This window comes from Sabethes cyaneus, chromosome 1 (assembly GCF_943734655.1).
Source record: "Sabethes cyaneus chromosome 1, idSabCyanKW18_F2, whole genome shotgun sequence".
Classification (NCBI taxonomy): domain Eukaryota; kingdom Metazoa; phylum Arthropoda; class Insecta; order Diptera; family Culicidae; genus Sabethes; species Sabethes cyaneus.
This window is the reverse complement of record NC_071353.1, coordinates 127,092,018-127,107,622: the sequence shown is the minus strand read 5'-3', so window position 1 is coordinate 127,107,622 and position 15,605 is coordinate 127,092,018. Positions and strand designations below refer to the sequence as shown.

Genomic DNA, 15,605 nt, shown 5'->3' with positions numbered 1-15,605 from the left:
TCACTAAGCTTTAAAAAATAGCTCCATATAAGCCAAATTCAGTATCTAGGACCACAATGGCAAATTACATACATGATTTTGTTATAAAAATATATTTATATAATCTATTTATATAAGAGGCTTATGTCTGTCCCGAAAACCAGGTCTCTGACAGGACGTCATAAAAGACTTATCGGTAATTAAAAACAGGTCCCTGGCAAGACAGCATGTTTTCATAGCAATGAGTTCTATTCTCACTCTCAGTCACCTCACTGGTCGACTGCTCGATTGCTCAACTGGTTGACTAGACTACTCGACTGGACTGCTTAACCAAACTGCTCGACTGAACTGTTCGATTCGACTGGTCGACTCAACTGCTTGATTGAACAGATCGACTTGACTGCTTGACTGAACAGCTCGATTTAACTGTTCGAGTGGACTACTCGAATCGACTGCTTGACACATTTGCTTGACTTACTACTCGACTTAACTGCACGATTGAATTGCTCGACTGGACTGTTCGATTCGACTGCTCGACTGGACTACTTGACTGGACACATGATTCAACAGCTCAACTTAACTGCTCGATTCGACTGCTCGACTGAACTACTCGACTGGACTGCTCGACTCAACTGTTCGACTTAACTGCTCGACTGAACCGCTTGACTCGATTTGCTCGACTCAACTGCTCGACCAGACTACTCGATTGAACTGCTCGATTAGACTACTCGATTGAACTGCTCGACTGGACTACTCGACTTAACTGCCTGATTAAACTGCTCGACTGGACTGCCCGATTAAACTGCTCGACTAGACTTCAACTGCCCAACTCAACTGTTCGGCTGGACTGCTTGACTGAACAGCTTGATTTCACTGCTCGACTAGGCTGCTCGATTTGACTGCTCGACTCAACTGCTTGAGCTCTGTTTGATTCGACAAATCGACTTAACTCCTCGATTCAACTGCTCGACTGGACTACTGGACTCGACTGCTTGACTCAGCTGCTCAACTGAACTACTCGACTCAACTGTTCGACTGGACTATTCGACTCGACTGCTCGAATGAACTGCTCGACTCAACTGTTCGACCTAACCGCTTGACCCGACTGCTTGACTAAACTATTCGATTCGACTACTCGACCCAAGTGCTCGACTAGACTACTCGATTCAACTGCTCGACTGGACTACTCGATTTAACTGCTCGATTTAACTACTCGACATGAATACTCGACTCGACCATTCGATTCAACTGCTCGACCGGACAGCTTGACTGAACAGCTTGATTTAAATGCTCGACTAGACTGCTCGACTAGACTGCTCGACTTGACTGTTCGACTCGACTGCTCGACCCAACTGCTTGACTCGATTGCTTGTCGCGATATCATATGGTCGGTGTTAAATCAGACCGGACCAAGGCAAAATTTTGAAAAATGAGTTAATGATAGCAAACGTTCAAGAATTTTCTAAGCAACATTTTACTCTAATCAGACTGCATAAATGTTGCAAACAGCCAGAAGTTTTTATTCAGTTAAATAAAATCCAATACGAACAGAAAACTATTTATTTCAGTTTCCGGTTGACTCTTTTATGTACAACATCTTAGTCCTAAATTAGGCAATATAAGAACTCAAAGAACTAATACAAAGATTAAACATCTTCGCAAATACTGGTCAATGGAATGTATCCGCAGTTCTCTGAACTCTGAACAGACATTTATATTTTCCGGATCGTAAGATTCGGACTCAACTAGTATACTATATCGTACTTCCTTAAAACTTTCTGGAGTCCTCAGTACATGTCCAGATCCCAAGTAACAATTCTTGAGCCGCTTGGTTTTAATTGAATTTTATAAAAGTGTTATTGCGGTATTAATCATAACCTCTGGTTTTATTTATTGCCAACATGACCCTACATAGCAGATTTGGCTTCCATTGATCTAGTTTTTTTTCTCCGTCTAGATCTAGATCTAGATTTTTGGTTCATATTCGCCTGGGAGCTCGCGGGGTTCGCCGAAATATGCTGAATGTTACCAACGTGGTCCGAGATAGTTAATTGATCTTCCAGTGATTGAGTTTTCAAATTTTAGTGTGATTTGAGGTCTCGCATGACGTGTATTGGTTCAGGTCGCAAAATGGCCATTTCCAGCGGCGGCAACTTTATCTTCTGGCTAGTCCCAATACAGCTCAAATCCCCTAAACTGGGCGCCAATGAGCATATGGTGTATCCAACGACTTAAAAAAAATTGTCCAACGGCATTTTTTTTTTATTTTGACTCAGAAGTGAACGAAGGCCAACTTGGAGGCTGTAGAAGGTAGTATATAATTATTTCCAATCTTAACATTTAAACACAAATATTGACACCAGCAACGCGAAGACAGATAATGCAACTGTCACATCGTAATAAAACGGAAAGAGACTGAACAAAGTATTTTCGTATTTTTGAAGGATTAAAATAATTTTAGGATCAGTATTCTATGATACAGAGCAACATTGTTTACCACATATTTATCGATTTAGACGCCTTAGTATAGTACAATAAGAATACGATGCTTTGAGCAAGGATTGAAACATTTCCAACGTCATCGGGAAAACGTTTCCCAGTGTTATCTGAAAAAAAGAGTTTAAGGCAGCTGATTAGAGAAGAGAAAATGAATTACCTCCAATGGACGCTGGGCACTGAGGCTGATTAGTAGAAGCTTTTTCTTTACTGAATTATCCACATCGATCCACGGTCCATTGTAAACAGCTTTAGCAATCCCAAGACTGTGTTCACTAACTTCATTCGCATGCCAGTAGAAAGCGAACACTTGCAGTACAATGGCAACTAAGTAAGGAATGATGAACAAAAACCGGCTTTGATTTTCGGTCTAAAATTAATGCAACTGTTAGCAATCATTGAATTGTTAGGCAAACTGTTTAGTAAACCAACCATTATTATGAGGAACAATAAAGCACATAAAAAAATTCCATAAGACACGAATTCAAAGAAACAAACATAAGTTACTAAAGAATTGAATTCATACACATAGTTCTTAATCCGAAGATGATCTTCGATGCACTTATTCACGATGGAGTTCAGACCGTCCATGTCCATTCCCTTCAACGTGGTCTTTAGTGACATCAACTGATGTTGTAAAGTTTTGATCTGAATCACTCCAAACAGAGTGGCCGAGATGAAGAAATTCGTAAAAGGAAGATACATGCCGCAGGCAGGAATTAACCACAAAGCTTGCAAAATGCATATTATCTCATACTGAGGCGAATTTGAAACATCTATTCCTGGGATGTACAAACTAAACAGCATTCGGCGACTACTGGAGAATAGTGGATAACTGGAGAAACAAAAAGCAACGATGAATCCCAGAGCAACATTACTGTAACATAGAACTCTCGCACGCTGGGTGAAGCTCATCAACACTTTCTGCACTACATCATCTTCAATTGCCTGTAAGGAGTGAAAGCTACATAAAATACGCTGTACATTAAACTTGACACTAACCTCAATTTCCGCGTACTTGCAAGCAATTTTCGTAAAGAATATTTCAAATTTTTCGCGATTATACGCTAAAACTGTCGGTCGCAACTACGGTCGTCGTCGTTGAGTTAGTTTGAAAGAAAATAAAGAAATAAATCGTATACCTAACAACATACTTCCCAAATATGAAGTTGAGACTACATAGCTCCACTTACCAGCGTATTGCACAGCAGTAAAGAAAAAAAGGCATTTATTATGAAGTCCTCGAAGTCGTTCTCACTGTGGTATAGATCAGCAAACATAAACACTATCAGCAGACCCGCCGGGATGGTACCGACGTAGCGCATGAAGTCGTGCTTCAGCAGGTACGACCAGAAGCGACAAATTCGGATATCAATGGAAATTATTGGACAGTTTAAAATATTCATTTTATATCCTCGTTATCGTCTGTTAGGTTTGTATGCTTTTCGATCAATGAGAACCTGGCGGTGTGTTTCGTTCGGTCGTTAAATTCAAAGGATAAGGAAATTGTAAACATACGATTTAGAGAATAACAAGCCATTGCCACCGTGTGGTACAATTCTCACATTACCTTGATTGATTGTTAAAATAGCAACCTAAACAGCTCCTTCATTGATGAGGTGAAAATCACTTTGTTTTAAATTGGTTTCGTAAATACACTTGCTTATTACTCGCGCCAAACTAACGGATAAAATACGACGTTTATTTATCGGGAAACACACGGAGAAGAACAATGAATATTCTGGAGTGTCCGATAATTTCTATCGACGTCCGCATTTGTCGGTTCTGGTCGTACCTACTGAAGCACGACTTCATGCGCTACGTTGGTACTATTCCGGCGGGCCTGCTGGTACTGTTTATGTTCGCTGATCTATGCCACAGCGAGAATAATTTCGAGGAGGTCATCATAAATGCATTCTTTGCTATAATACTGTTCAATACGCTTGTAAGTTTAACAAATGTGTTCAGGAAATAGTGTCAGTTAATAATCATTTACTTCCCAAATAACCCATCGACGGTAGCTGCGACCACTGGTTTTGGTTTACAAACGCAAAAACTATGAAATGTTTTTTACAAAAATGGCTTCCAAGTACACGGAAATTGAGGTTAATCTACAGATTCAAACTGTTCATACGTTCATGATTTTTGTGTCTTCCACTCCTTATAGGCAATTGAAGACGAAGCAGTGCGGAGTGTGTTATCAAGCCTCACCCAGCGAGCGAGAGTACTATGTTACAGTAACTATGCACTAGGACACTTCGTTGCAGCGTGCATCTCGGCTTATCCACTGTTCACCAGCAGCCGCCGAATGCTGTTCAGTCTGTACATTCCAGGATTAGATGTTCTGGAGTCGCCTCAGTATGAGATAATCTGCATCATGCAGGCTTTGTGGTTGATTCCTGCCTGCGGCATGTATTTTCCGTTCACTAATTTCTTCATGTCTGCCACTTTATTTGGAGTGATTCAGATCAAAACTTTACAACATCAACTGGCAACACTGAAAACTACTTTTATAGGGGAACATACGGACAGTCTGAACTGCATCGTGAATAAGTACATCGAAGATCATCTACGGATCAAAGACTACGTGTATGAATTCAATTCATTAGTAACCTACGTCTGTTTCTTTGAATTCGTATCATACGGAATTTTTATGTGTGCTCTATTGTTTCTACTAATAATGGTTAGTTTACCAAATAATTAACTTAAAATTTTATGATTCCCAACAGTTACAATAATTTTAGACCAAGAATCCAACCCGGTTGTTGTTCATCGTTCCTTATTTGGTTGCGGTAGTATTGCAGGTTTTCGCCTTCTACTGGCATGCGAATGAAGTTAGCGAACAGAGTCTCGGAATCGCCAAGGCTGCTTACAATGGACCTTGGACCGACGTAAATGATTCAGTGAAGAAAAAACTGCTGCTAATTAGCCTCAGTGCCCAGCGTCCATTAAAGGTAAGTCAACTTTCCCTGAAATAACAGTCGCAAGCTGAATAATTTTAATTATTTTCGGGTTTCTTAGTAAAATTTACGAATGAACGAGAAAAAATTGGAAAAAATCCTTTCAATTCTATTACATTTTGTGTGACCACCTACGCCAATATTGTAGAATTTAAAAAAAATCCAATTTTGTCTCGTTTATGTTTTGAACTGTTTATTTTCAGATAACACTAGGAAACGTATTTCCGATGACGCTGGAGATGTTTCAATCATTACTCAAAACATCGTACTCATATTGTACTATACTGAGACGATTCAATAGATGAATAAATAAAGTTGCTTTGGGTTTTAAAACACTTGTTTGGAAAATGTCGACTATAAATTTAATGCTCGCCACAGTATTGAGAAATATTGAGACCGATTACATCTCATACTTACTTTGCTTTAGTGGCAACGGTCCATTACCGATCCTGCGCCGAACGAATTATGGTCCTCCAGTACCGTCGGGCCTGGGCTGCTGTTCCCCCATCCCCACGAACACCAGCTGAACATGCATCGTCTTCGTCAGCACTCACCCACCGGGTGCGGGGTCTGCCTCGGAGTCTACGGCCTCTTCCTGGTTCTCTGCTGCAAATAGTTTTGGCTACGCTTTCGTCGGGTATTCTGGCCACATGCCCAGCCCACCGCAGCCTGCCACATTGCACTACCTTCACTATATTAGCATATTTGTATAATTGGTACAGCTCGTGATTCATGCATCTGCGCTATACTCCATTTTCCATTTTGCCACCAAGTGCTATCTAAGCAGAATTTTACGCTCAAAGACCCCAAGCAGTCGTCGATCAGCTTCCTTTAGCGTCCATGATTCGTGTCCGTAAAGAGCCACCGGGAGGATTAGTGTTCTGTAGAGCGCCAGTTTTGTGCGAATTTGCAAACTACGGGACTTAAGCTGGCAACATAAACCGCAGAAAGCCCGATTCGCAGCTGCAACTCGTCGTTTCACTTCGCCGCTTACATCGCGGCTTACAGCGTGTCACGAGTGTACCAAGATATGTAAATTCCTCCACTACTTCATATCGTTCCCCATCTAACTCCAGCTCGGCACCAACACCACTTGGTCTCCCACGTTCCCTGCCAGTAACCATGTACTTCGTTTTGGGCGGTGTTAATAGTAAGTCCCAGTCTCGCCGCTTCCCTTTTAAAGGGCCTGAAGGCCTCTTCCACTGCTCTACGGTTGATTCCGATGATATCGACGCCATCCGCAAAACCAAGAAGCATGTGAGATTTCCTTTCCGCGTTTGCCCTTCGTAATGCACCTTCCAAGGCAATGTTGAATAGCAGGTTAGAGAGTGCATCCCCTTGCTTCAGGCCATCCAACGTCACGAAAGCAGCTGAGGTCTCACCTGCTATTCTAAAGCATGATATGGATCCGCCCACCGTCGCACGAATCAGCGTAACTAGTTTCATCGGAAAACCATGTTCTAGCATTATTTGCCACAGCTCATTTCGTTTGACTGAATCGTACGACGCTTTAAAGTCCACAAACAGATGGTGTGTCTGCAAATTGTACTCCCGCAACTTGTCTAGTAACTAACACAGGGTAAACATCTGATCCGTCGTGGAGCGACCCTCACGAAAACCAGCTTGGTACTCGCCGACGAAGGACTCCGCTAACGGTCTCAGTCTGCAGAACAGGATACGGGAAAGCACCTTGTAGGCAGCATTGCGCAATGTAATTCCTCGATAGTTTTTACACTCCAATCGATGTCCGTTTTTGAAAATTGGGAAAATGAGGCCATCCAACCATTTCTCCGGCATTTGTTCTTCCTCCCAGATCCCGACAATGATCCAGTGGATTGCTTTGTACAACCGCTCGCTCCCCGCTTTTAGAAGTTCGGCCGGGATACCGTCCTTCCCAGCAGCCTTACCGTTTTTCAGCTCACTGATTACCTTCTTAACCTCCTCCTGTGTTGGTGGCTCCACAACTTGGCCATCGCTTACAATTCCTATCCTGTCCCTGCTGATCTCCGCGTTTACTTCTCCATTCAACAGTGTCTGGAAGTGCTCCTTCCACCTGGCTGCTACCGCCGTTTTGTCGGTAAGCAGGCTGCCAGCACTATCATTGCACATCACAGGCATGGCAAAATTCCTGCATCTCACCGTTTTATAGAAACTCAGTGTGTTGTTGCTGGCGTCTCGCTCCTTTGCGCCGGCGAGCATGTGCTCCTCATACGTTTCTTTAGACGGTGGACTCTTTTCTCCGCAGCTCTAGTCTCTCTGTACTTCTCTCTGTTTTGACTCGTTGCCGCATTGAGCATGCGACTCCTAACCTGGTTCTTTTCATCTGTCACTCTCATGCATTCGGCGTCAAACCAGCTGTTACGCTGTCTTACACGCGTCGTGCCTACCACCTCTCTCACAGCTGTTTCGATGGTACCTGCTGTTCTACGATTCGTTGGTCAAGCTTCCTGGCGTACTCCACTGCCACGCCGTCTGCCGTTAACCGCTGAATGTTGAAACGCAGCGTCCTCTGCGAGCTTTTGCCGTGTTCGACAGCCTTGCGCGAATTTTACTCACTACGAGATAGTGGTCAAAGTCGATATTTGGTCCCCTAAATTCCGTACATCGATAACATCCGAAAAGTGTCGACCGTCAATCAAGGCATGATCGAACTGAGAGCTAGAGTTGCCATTTGGATGCCTCCAGGTGTGTTTCCGAATATTCAAACGTGGCAAGTACGTGCTACAGATGGCCATTCCTCTGGCCACGGCAAAATTTATGAGCCTCAGACCGTTGTCATTGGTCGACAGATGAAGGCTATGTCTTCCAATGACTGGACGGAAGAATTCCTCCCTCCCGATCTGCGAATCTGCCTCTCCGATGATGATTTTCACGTCGTGTTTTGGACACTCTCCCTCGATGCTCTCAAGCCTGTCGTAAAACTCGTCCTTAGCATCATCGGATTTTTCATTCGATGGGCATAATTTGATTAGGCTGTATAGACTGTTCCGATAAGTATAAATACACTAAAAATTAACCGTCGTTTCAAATATCGTGCAGTTTTCAACCAAATTTTGGCTGCGTCCTGTTGTTTACATCCAAACGAAACCGATGTTGTCATTTTTTTCGGTATTTTGTGCGAAAGTTTCGAAATGCGTGGCCTTTCTTCCGATCAAAGAAAACGGATTGTGCACAAATGGGGCACTGTGAGTGGACTTTCAGTCAGAAAATTAGCTAAGAAAGAAGGTGTGAGCATCGGAGCAGTTCAAACCGCTTTGAGGAAGTATGGAGAACAGTGCACTTTGGCAGATACCCCGAAATGCGGTCGAAAACCTGATTTTTTTGACCTTACAATGGACAGGAAGATAAGAGATTACTATGAGCGGCATCCTTCGGCATCAGTGCGAGATGTGGCAAAAAACAGGATACTTCCCCGACCATGGTGATGCGTGCCAATGAGAGAATGGGCCTGCAGACCCGTCGGAAGCAGAAGCAGCCGAAACGAAGCACCAAACAGGCAGAATCTGTGAAACCAAGGGCTCGGAAGCTGTACGACAAACTTTTCATGGATGATGAAAGCTATATAAAGCTCAACTATAAAACTCTGTCGGGACCACAGTTTTATACCTCACCGAAGGGGAAGGATGTTCTTGAATCAGTTAAGGCCGTTTGCACCGAAAAATTCGGGAAGAAGGTTGTGGTGTGGCAAGTCATATGCGAATGCGGAAAAATGTCTCGTCCATCCATTATAACAGACACTATGAATGGCAAAATCCACGTGAAAGTATGTCTGCAAAAAAGGTTGCTACCCATGATCAAACATCATGACCAGGGATGGAAGATCAGTGATTTTGATAAAATCTGTGAGTTATCGCCACACGCACAGATCACGATTCGTACAGATCATGACAAAGAGTGACTCTTTAGCGTTGATCTCAAGATTTTGTTCTCTAAACAGTCTCAGCAGTCGATCATAGTGTTACATTTTACCTAGCTGCGAGAAAAAAGGTCACACATGTTGTTTGTATTGCGATTCATGCGATGCACACAACCAATCGTCTGTATCTGTTATATTTCTCAACGCAATCATGCAATGAACATGTTCTGACATAAGGTTTGTCATAATCTATGCGGATCGCGACAAAGTGTTTGTCGCTTGTAAGTAGTGATGTCAATGAATCTGAATCTGATCGCTCCTATCATCTTGATCGATAGAAGCGATTTTTTCCATCCCTGATCATGACAATCTCGCAATCTTTTGGCCTGATCTTGCTTCCTGTCACTACTCTAAGGTTGCGCTAAAGTGGTACGAAGCCAACAATGTCACATGTGTCCGAAAGACATGAACCCACCAAACTGTCAGAGATTCGTCCAATTGAGACTTTTTGGGCTTTGACGAAAGAAAAGCTGAGGAAAGACATAAAACCAGCCGACAGCGTTGAAATTCAAAAAAGATTGGCTTAAAGTGATCAAAATGGTACGAGAAAGCACTGTGCAAAAGCTTATAAGTAGTGTTAAGAGAAAAGTTAGAGAACTCGCTTGCCCCACAAAAACTAATACAGCTTGAATTAAAAATTGTAAAAAGTGTATTTATACTTATCGGAAGAGTCTATAGTTGAAGAATTTACCCTTAATTCTCAACACGCATATACGGTCGTCTACGGGCCTCCACCGGATAACTCGTTGCCTTTCATCATCTCATAGTGCGTCAATATTGCTAGGTACCGTGATGGGAGGTCCACCGTTAATTGGTTGAACCTTATTTTGCGGACCTAATGTGCCGAAAAGGACACACAGTTTATCAAGTTTTGTTTGAACCTTGGTCAATGCAGCCGGATTGAGTGGAACCAAATATTGAGACAATAACGTCGCCACGATCGCACAAGCAGACATACCACCCAGGAAGGAAGCTAGCTAATAATCGAAGCCAGATTCCGTCCGGCGGCAAATCAATTAGTTCGCCGTTGACTTTCGAATCCTTATTCCAACCGTGGTGATAAAAGTCGGTTGCTCTTTTTGTAGCCTTCACTGTGGGTGGTTTTCCATTTTGTGCGGCTTTTCACCGACCGACCAGGGATCGTAAACACGTTATCGACTTTAATCGGGTCGGTTTGGGTCGGTGATGTCTTGCTTGTTTGCTTGCCTAAGCGGCAGCAATTAAGATCCTTTTCGGCATCGTCACGCAGTCGGACGGCAATGATAACGCTCCGACTGTGAGCCAATGTGGTGTAAATAAGGGACAATTATTGTGTACACACCGGGGTACAAGAGCGTAACGGAGTCACGATTCGTCTGAGATTACTGTCCAATGTTTAGGAAAGTTGTACTGCATTTTTATACCTTAACGAATTGAAACGAACTAAATGTGAAACTGCAAATTGACGTATTGTGTTGTTTCTCGCAAAAGTTTTTCGCTTCGTTTCGTTTGTTTCGAAAACAGCTCAATATCTTTCAGACGATATTCTATGTTTTCCACACTCCCGGAAAAAATCGCTGCACGCGTTTGAATTCAGTTGGAAATTCTGAAGATTTCTTTAATCAATCATGTTCAACGGTGACATCACAATAGCATTCGATCAGAACGGAAAAGACCAAACACGGACTGACGATCAATGAAAAATTTGAAAGTAAAATAGCGCCGCACTGACAGTTTGCTTCTGTTTCGGCAAAGGACGAATCCTGTTTGTGGAATTCCTCCTCCACCGTATGTATATGGTTATGGATTGCGTTCGATAAAGCACGACCTACGCTTCGCCGAGGTCCGCGTGTCCTACCAGATTGATGACACTTTGGTTGTGTTTTGTAATGCACTGGAACGGTTTCGTGTTTTTTGTTTGCTCCGGATTGCGAATCAATCAAATGTGTTTGGTCCAAGGGTTTTCAGCCCAGGCGAGGGTGTTGGAAATAAATCATCATATTTCGTTCGTCTTCTTTTTGGTGGTGGTGGTGGTTGACCATGCGGCACCTCGTCGACCGGGACAGTTGTCCCGAGTCTAATTTGATTAATATTTATACGAGCGTCGAGAGCGGAGCATTAATTGTCCACTAAATGGTGCAAAATTGCAACGAAGCGAAGCCGCTGGATGTTGGATAGAAAAGCGAAAAAAAAGTTGTCTTTCAAATACAGATGAATGTGTTGTACATGGAAATATTCAAATAACGGAAGGGACGCTTGTCCGCTGTCCGAAGGTCCACTGAATAGATGAGTGGTTAGCAAATAAATTCAAATTAAAATGTTTTACGAACCACGCTCTGCTTGCTTGTTACGTTTAGATGGGGTGGATGTATGTGGGTGGGGCGAAGGGATGCTTGTGTGTCCTTTTTCCGGGCTAAGGGCATTGTTCAACTGCTGCTGCTGAATGAACCGTTTGGTAGGAAGAATTTTTGCCAATTATTTACTCTATTCATCTATCGAGCCGAGTGATTCGACGATTCCAAACAATAGATCATACAGTGATTGTCTCTTCATGACACATGTGAGCTGAATTGAGTCGCTGCAGTCGTCGATTTCCAACGACGACGATGACATTCAAGTTTAAGGTCCAACAAAGAGATGAAAGGAAGGTCCATTTTGGGGTAAATATAACGAAGGGCTGCATTGAAAGCATCGTATATTGCATTTGCATGAGCATTTTGCATTGTTTCGGAGTAATGTCAAAGGTTATGTTACTGGAAAATTGGTTTATGTTAACTCAAGTACAGTCAACCGTCTGAACTTGATTCCATTGATTATGGACTAGAAAATCTGATATTCATATATTCATGTATGAAGTCCGAGCGAATCAGAGAGTGTGTTCATATTTCCGATATATGTTTGTTACTATCATATTTAATAATCTCTGCACCCTCGAAACTTATTGGCCAGTCCCGTTTCAAAGTCCACTGTCCGCGCTCCATTATCTGAGACACATATTTCGTGCATGTTTACGATTAGTTCAGATTTTTTAGATTGGCCAGAAGCATCTTAAATTGAATCTACAGTGTCTAGAAGCGGCCAATTTGCATAACAATGTCGCTTCAGCAGTCGATATATACATATTCACCGATGGCCAATTGTGTCCTTTTCCTTTTCGGTACAGCTAGGAGCTGCATGCCTAGACAACGCAACAGCAGCTAAAGTAGCAAAAAATATGAGCCGAAATAAAATATTTTATTGCAAACAATCTCTGGCACCCCACCTTTCCGTGCTTTTCTTTTCGCTCCTTCATTCAATATTATCCCGATTCCTGGACCGTGTATACACGCAATGACACACCAACCAAGTCGTCGCTTATCGGTGTTATTATTTATAATTTACGAATTTTCACAATTTATTGACACTATTATAAACACAATTTGCATAGATTTGCATACCAATAATAGGTCGCTTGATGCGATAATTTTTTTTCCTCCCAACACCGTCGTCTACAATCATGTTTTAATCAAATCTTTGTCCGCTTCGTCGTCCCCCTCCCTAATCGTGGTACCTAAACGAATTTCTCTTCCATTTGCACACGAGGAGGGTGAAACGTGAAGCAACCGTATCAAAAGCGGCTCGCCGGCCCCGCGTTTTGGTTCAACTAATTGATTGCGATAGTTTGACATTGTAATCAATTTTCGGTGGTTTAAAGGATCCCGATAGGAGCGTACAAAAAGTACATCCCGTCAAGTGTGCAAGCGGAAAAGTGACGCGTCGTCACAACCAACGAGATCTGTAAAACGATGATATGAGGAATCAAGTGCGGGTGAGGTCCTGCCTACCCTTTTACGTGTGTTCTGGTCTGATGGAAAACTGTCACTCGAAGACAATTGCAATGAAAGCAAGTCACATCTGGTACCATTGTTGTGACCGTGTAATGCGAAGCACAGGATTGAATTTAAAGCCGGTGTAAAATCCTCCGCTATGATTGACATTACCAAAATTGATCCCCCATTTGATTCTGTGACAGTGTTGCTTTACTTTTCCAGCAATTTGGTTTGAACGCTTGTGACGACAGACTTGCATCAGAGATAGGGTAGGAGTACTGAATATGGTAATGGCCAGAAGCAGCCATATTCGGGGAACACGGCTGGTGTGGTAAAATATTTCACTTGAGCTGTTACCTGGGTAGCTGGGGAAGTCGCTAAGAATATTGTGCTGGGCACCATCTACAGAACGATGTCCTACACAGCTCGGCTCTTTGATCACAATTGCGGTACGTTCATTGCACATTTGTTGCACACTTTGGCACCCAAGTGACGCATTCAAACTGTAAAATCTGGCAGCTTTGTTAATTTTTGTCACTGTCAGACCGAACAAATAAGCACAAGTTTAACGTGAATGGCACTTTATCGGCACAATAAGCCACGCAATGAACCGAATTGGCACGAATCAGGTGCATAGAGTGTTCAAAGCGACTTACCCCTGTCTGTTACAAATTTTCTTATCCAGCTTTTTACGAGCCATAATGGCGGACGTGTTCGTAATATTTGAACAGCATTTTTGACATTTCCCTAATACATCGCACGTTTTCCTTCCGTGCATTTTTTTAGTTTTACCGTGAACGCGCGAAAAGAAAACGTGCGATGTATTAGGGAAATGTCAAAATTGCAGTTCAAATATTACGAACACGTCCGCCATTATGGCTCGTAAAAAGCTGGATACGACATTTGCGATATGTTGTCGAGCATTGTCAAGCAGTGGAATAATTTTATCATGACTTTTCGGGTATTTTTCTCATAGTGCGCTACTCAAACGAATCAATTGTAGCCTGTACCGATGGCCCGTAATGGCATTGCAGCATTGTGCTAAGCAAAAATTAATAATTTTGTTATTTTTAACAAAATTGTTAATTTGCTTATTGTTATTAATAATTTTTGCTTAAATAGTGAAATTGTTGTTGCATAGTAGACGATTACTAAATGAAAATTATAGAAAAAGCAATGAGTACTAGTGCTAGTGGCAAAGTAATATTTCCCGTAGTCAGTCCTCCAGCAATTCCTACCCGGTACCAGCCTGGTTACGCTTCTTTGAAGCGATCAAAGGAATCAAAATTCAAACAGTGCCAAGTCCTGTTATGTGCAACGACGACCTGATTACGGAAAGTTCGGATGCGGCCAGGCATGCGAAATAACAGCCGTACTCGATGTATTGATGAATGGTGAACATTGTGGAACTGTCGACAGAAGCAAGATAATGATTGAGGATGGTGGTTGCAAACTTTAGACGAGGTAAATAAACATCGCAAGTGCTGAAAAACGGCAAAGCAGCTGAAAAGGACGGTATCTCTGTCGAACATTCTTCAGTAGTTTTGCCAGTAGCGTTGCCTGTTGAACTTTGCAGCGCCATTCCAAAATGTCTAAGCCTAGTAGACGATAACGGTTTTGATACAGGAAAAGTTGCTAAGGATCTCTTCAGGGCAAATCCTTTAGGACGATACGGATGATTCTTTTTTGAAAGGGGTTATGATAGGGCTGCCAAATCACATTTGCATTTTCAAGCACAGGACTGCCTAACGCACAATATAGCGATTTTAAACAGTGAGGATTTTTGAAATCTCTCTCAATTTTAGCAATGAACCCAAGTTGTCGGGATGCTTTCGAAATAATAGCAGAATAGTAAAGGTTAAACGTAAGTTTGGAATCTAGTATGATTCCGAGGTCGCTAACTTAGTCTAGTTCAACTTGCACAAGTTCACGAAGACGTCTGGTAATCCTTGCAGCTGGCAACAATCGTCGATGGAACGCACTGCATATGTTCAGCTCGTGACAGACCTTCGGTAAATTGCGAGAATGCAACATACAAACCCACCATTCGTTTATAGACTTTAAGGCGACGCACGATTCAGTTAAGGTAAAATGAGTCGTTATTGATTTTGTACATTTCTAAAGCAGTTTGTGTTTGAAACCAAAGTTCTCCTCATGAAAATTTACTCACTGTATTCAGATTACCAAAAAGAATGCAGTGAACACATTTTTAAATACAGAACTGCTACCGAAATTGGGCTTTCCGACGAAAAGATAATGACTGCTAGTTTCCCGTTAAACAAAATAACATTTTAGTATCATCATTCTGTTATTCTTTGATCCCAATGCGAGCTGTCAACGTATTTGGACGTGTTTCTCAAGCTCTCAATAAACAAACGAATCGTTTACTCGCTGTCTCTGGATATCGGTACGGACTTATCGCATTCTTTTTCGCATAGGGTATGTTGCTGCTTCGTCGTAATTGCC

At 42.4% G+C, this 15,605-nt stretch overlaps 2 protein-coding genes across 2 annotated transcripts; one reads left to right on the top strand and one right to left on the bottom strand.

Moving 5' to 3' along the window:
• Positions 1–2,483: 2,483 nt before the first annotated feature.
• LOC128746209 (odorant receptor Or2-like) lies at positions 2,484–3,881 on the bottom strand. Its single transcript, XM_053843256.1, has 4 exons — positions 3,669–3,881; positions 2,983–3,423; positions 2,636–2,845; positions 2,484–2,585 (listed from the first exon to the last, which is right to left on the bottom strand). Exons 1-4 carry the CDS (start codon positions 3,879–3,881, stop codon positions 2,484–2,486), a joined length of 966 nt encoding a protein of 321 aa, XP_053699231.1.
• A 326-nt stretch (positions 3,882–4,207) lies between these two features.
• Positions 4,208–5,740, top strand: LOC128746208 (odorant receptor Or2-like). Its single transcript, XM_053843255.1, has 4 exons — positions 4,208–4,420; positions 4,643–5,158; positions 5,220–5,429; positions 5,639–5,740. Exons 1-4 carry the CDS (start codon positions 4,208–4,210, stop codon positions 5,738–5,740), a joined length of 1,041 nt encoding a protein of 346 aa, XP_053699230.1.
• Positions 5,741–15,605: the final 9,865 nt, after the last annotated feature.

Coding starts and splice junctions, on each gene's coding strand:
- LOC128746209 (XM_053843256.1), bottom strand. CDS start 3,881: ATGAATATTTTAAACTGTCCAATAATTTCCATTGATATCCGAATTTGT. Junction 3,424..3,668: donor TACTGCTGTGCAATACGCTG/GTAAGTGGAGCT, acceptor CACTCCTTACAG/GCAATTGAAGATGATGTAGT. Junction 2,586..2,635: donor GTGCCCAGCGTCCATTGGAG/GTAATTCATTTT, acceptor TCTTTTTTTCAG/ATAACACTGGGAAACGTTTT.
- LOC128746208 (XM_053843255.1), top strand. CDS start 4,208: ATGAATATTCTGGAGTGTCCGATAATTTCTATCGACGTCCGCATTTGT. Junction 5,159..5,219: donor TATTGTTTCTACTAATAATG/GTTAGTTTACCA, acceptor CAATAATTTTAG/ACCAAGAATCCAACCCGGTT. Junction 5,430..5,638: donor GTGCCCAGCGTCCATTAAAG/GTAAGTCAACTT, acceptor GTTTATTTTCAG/ATAACACTAGGAAACGTATT.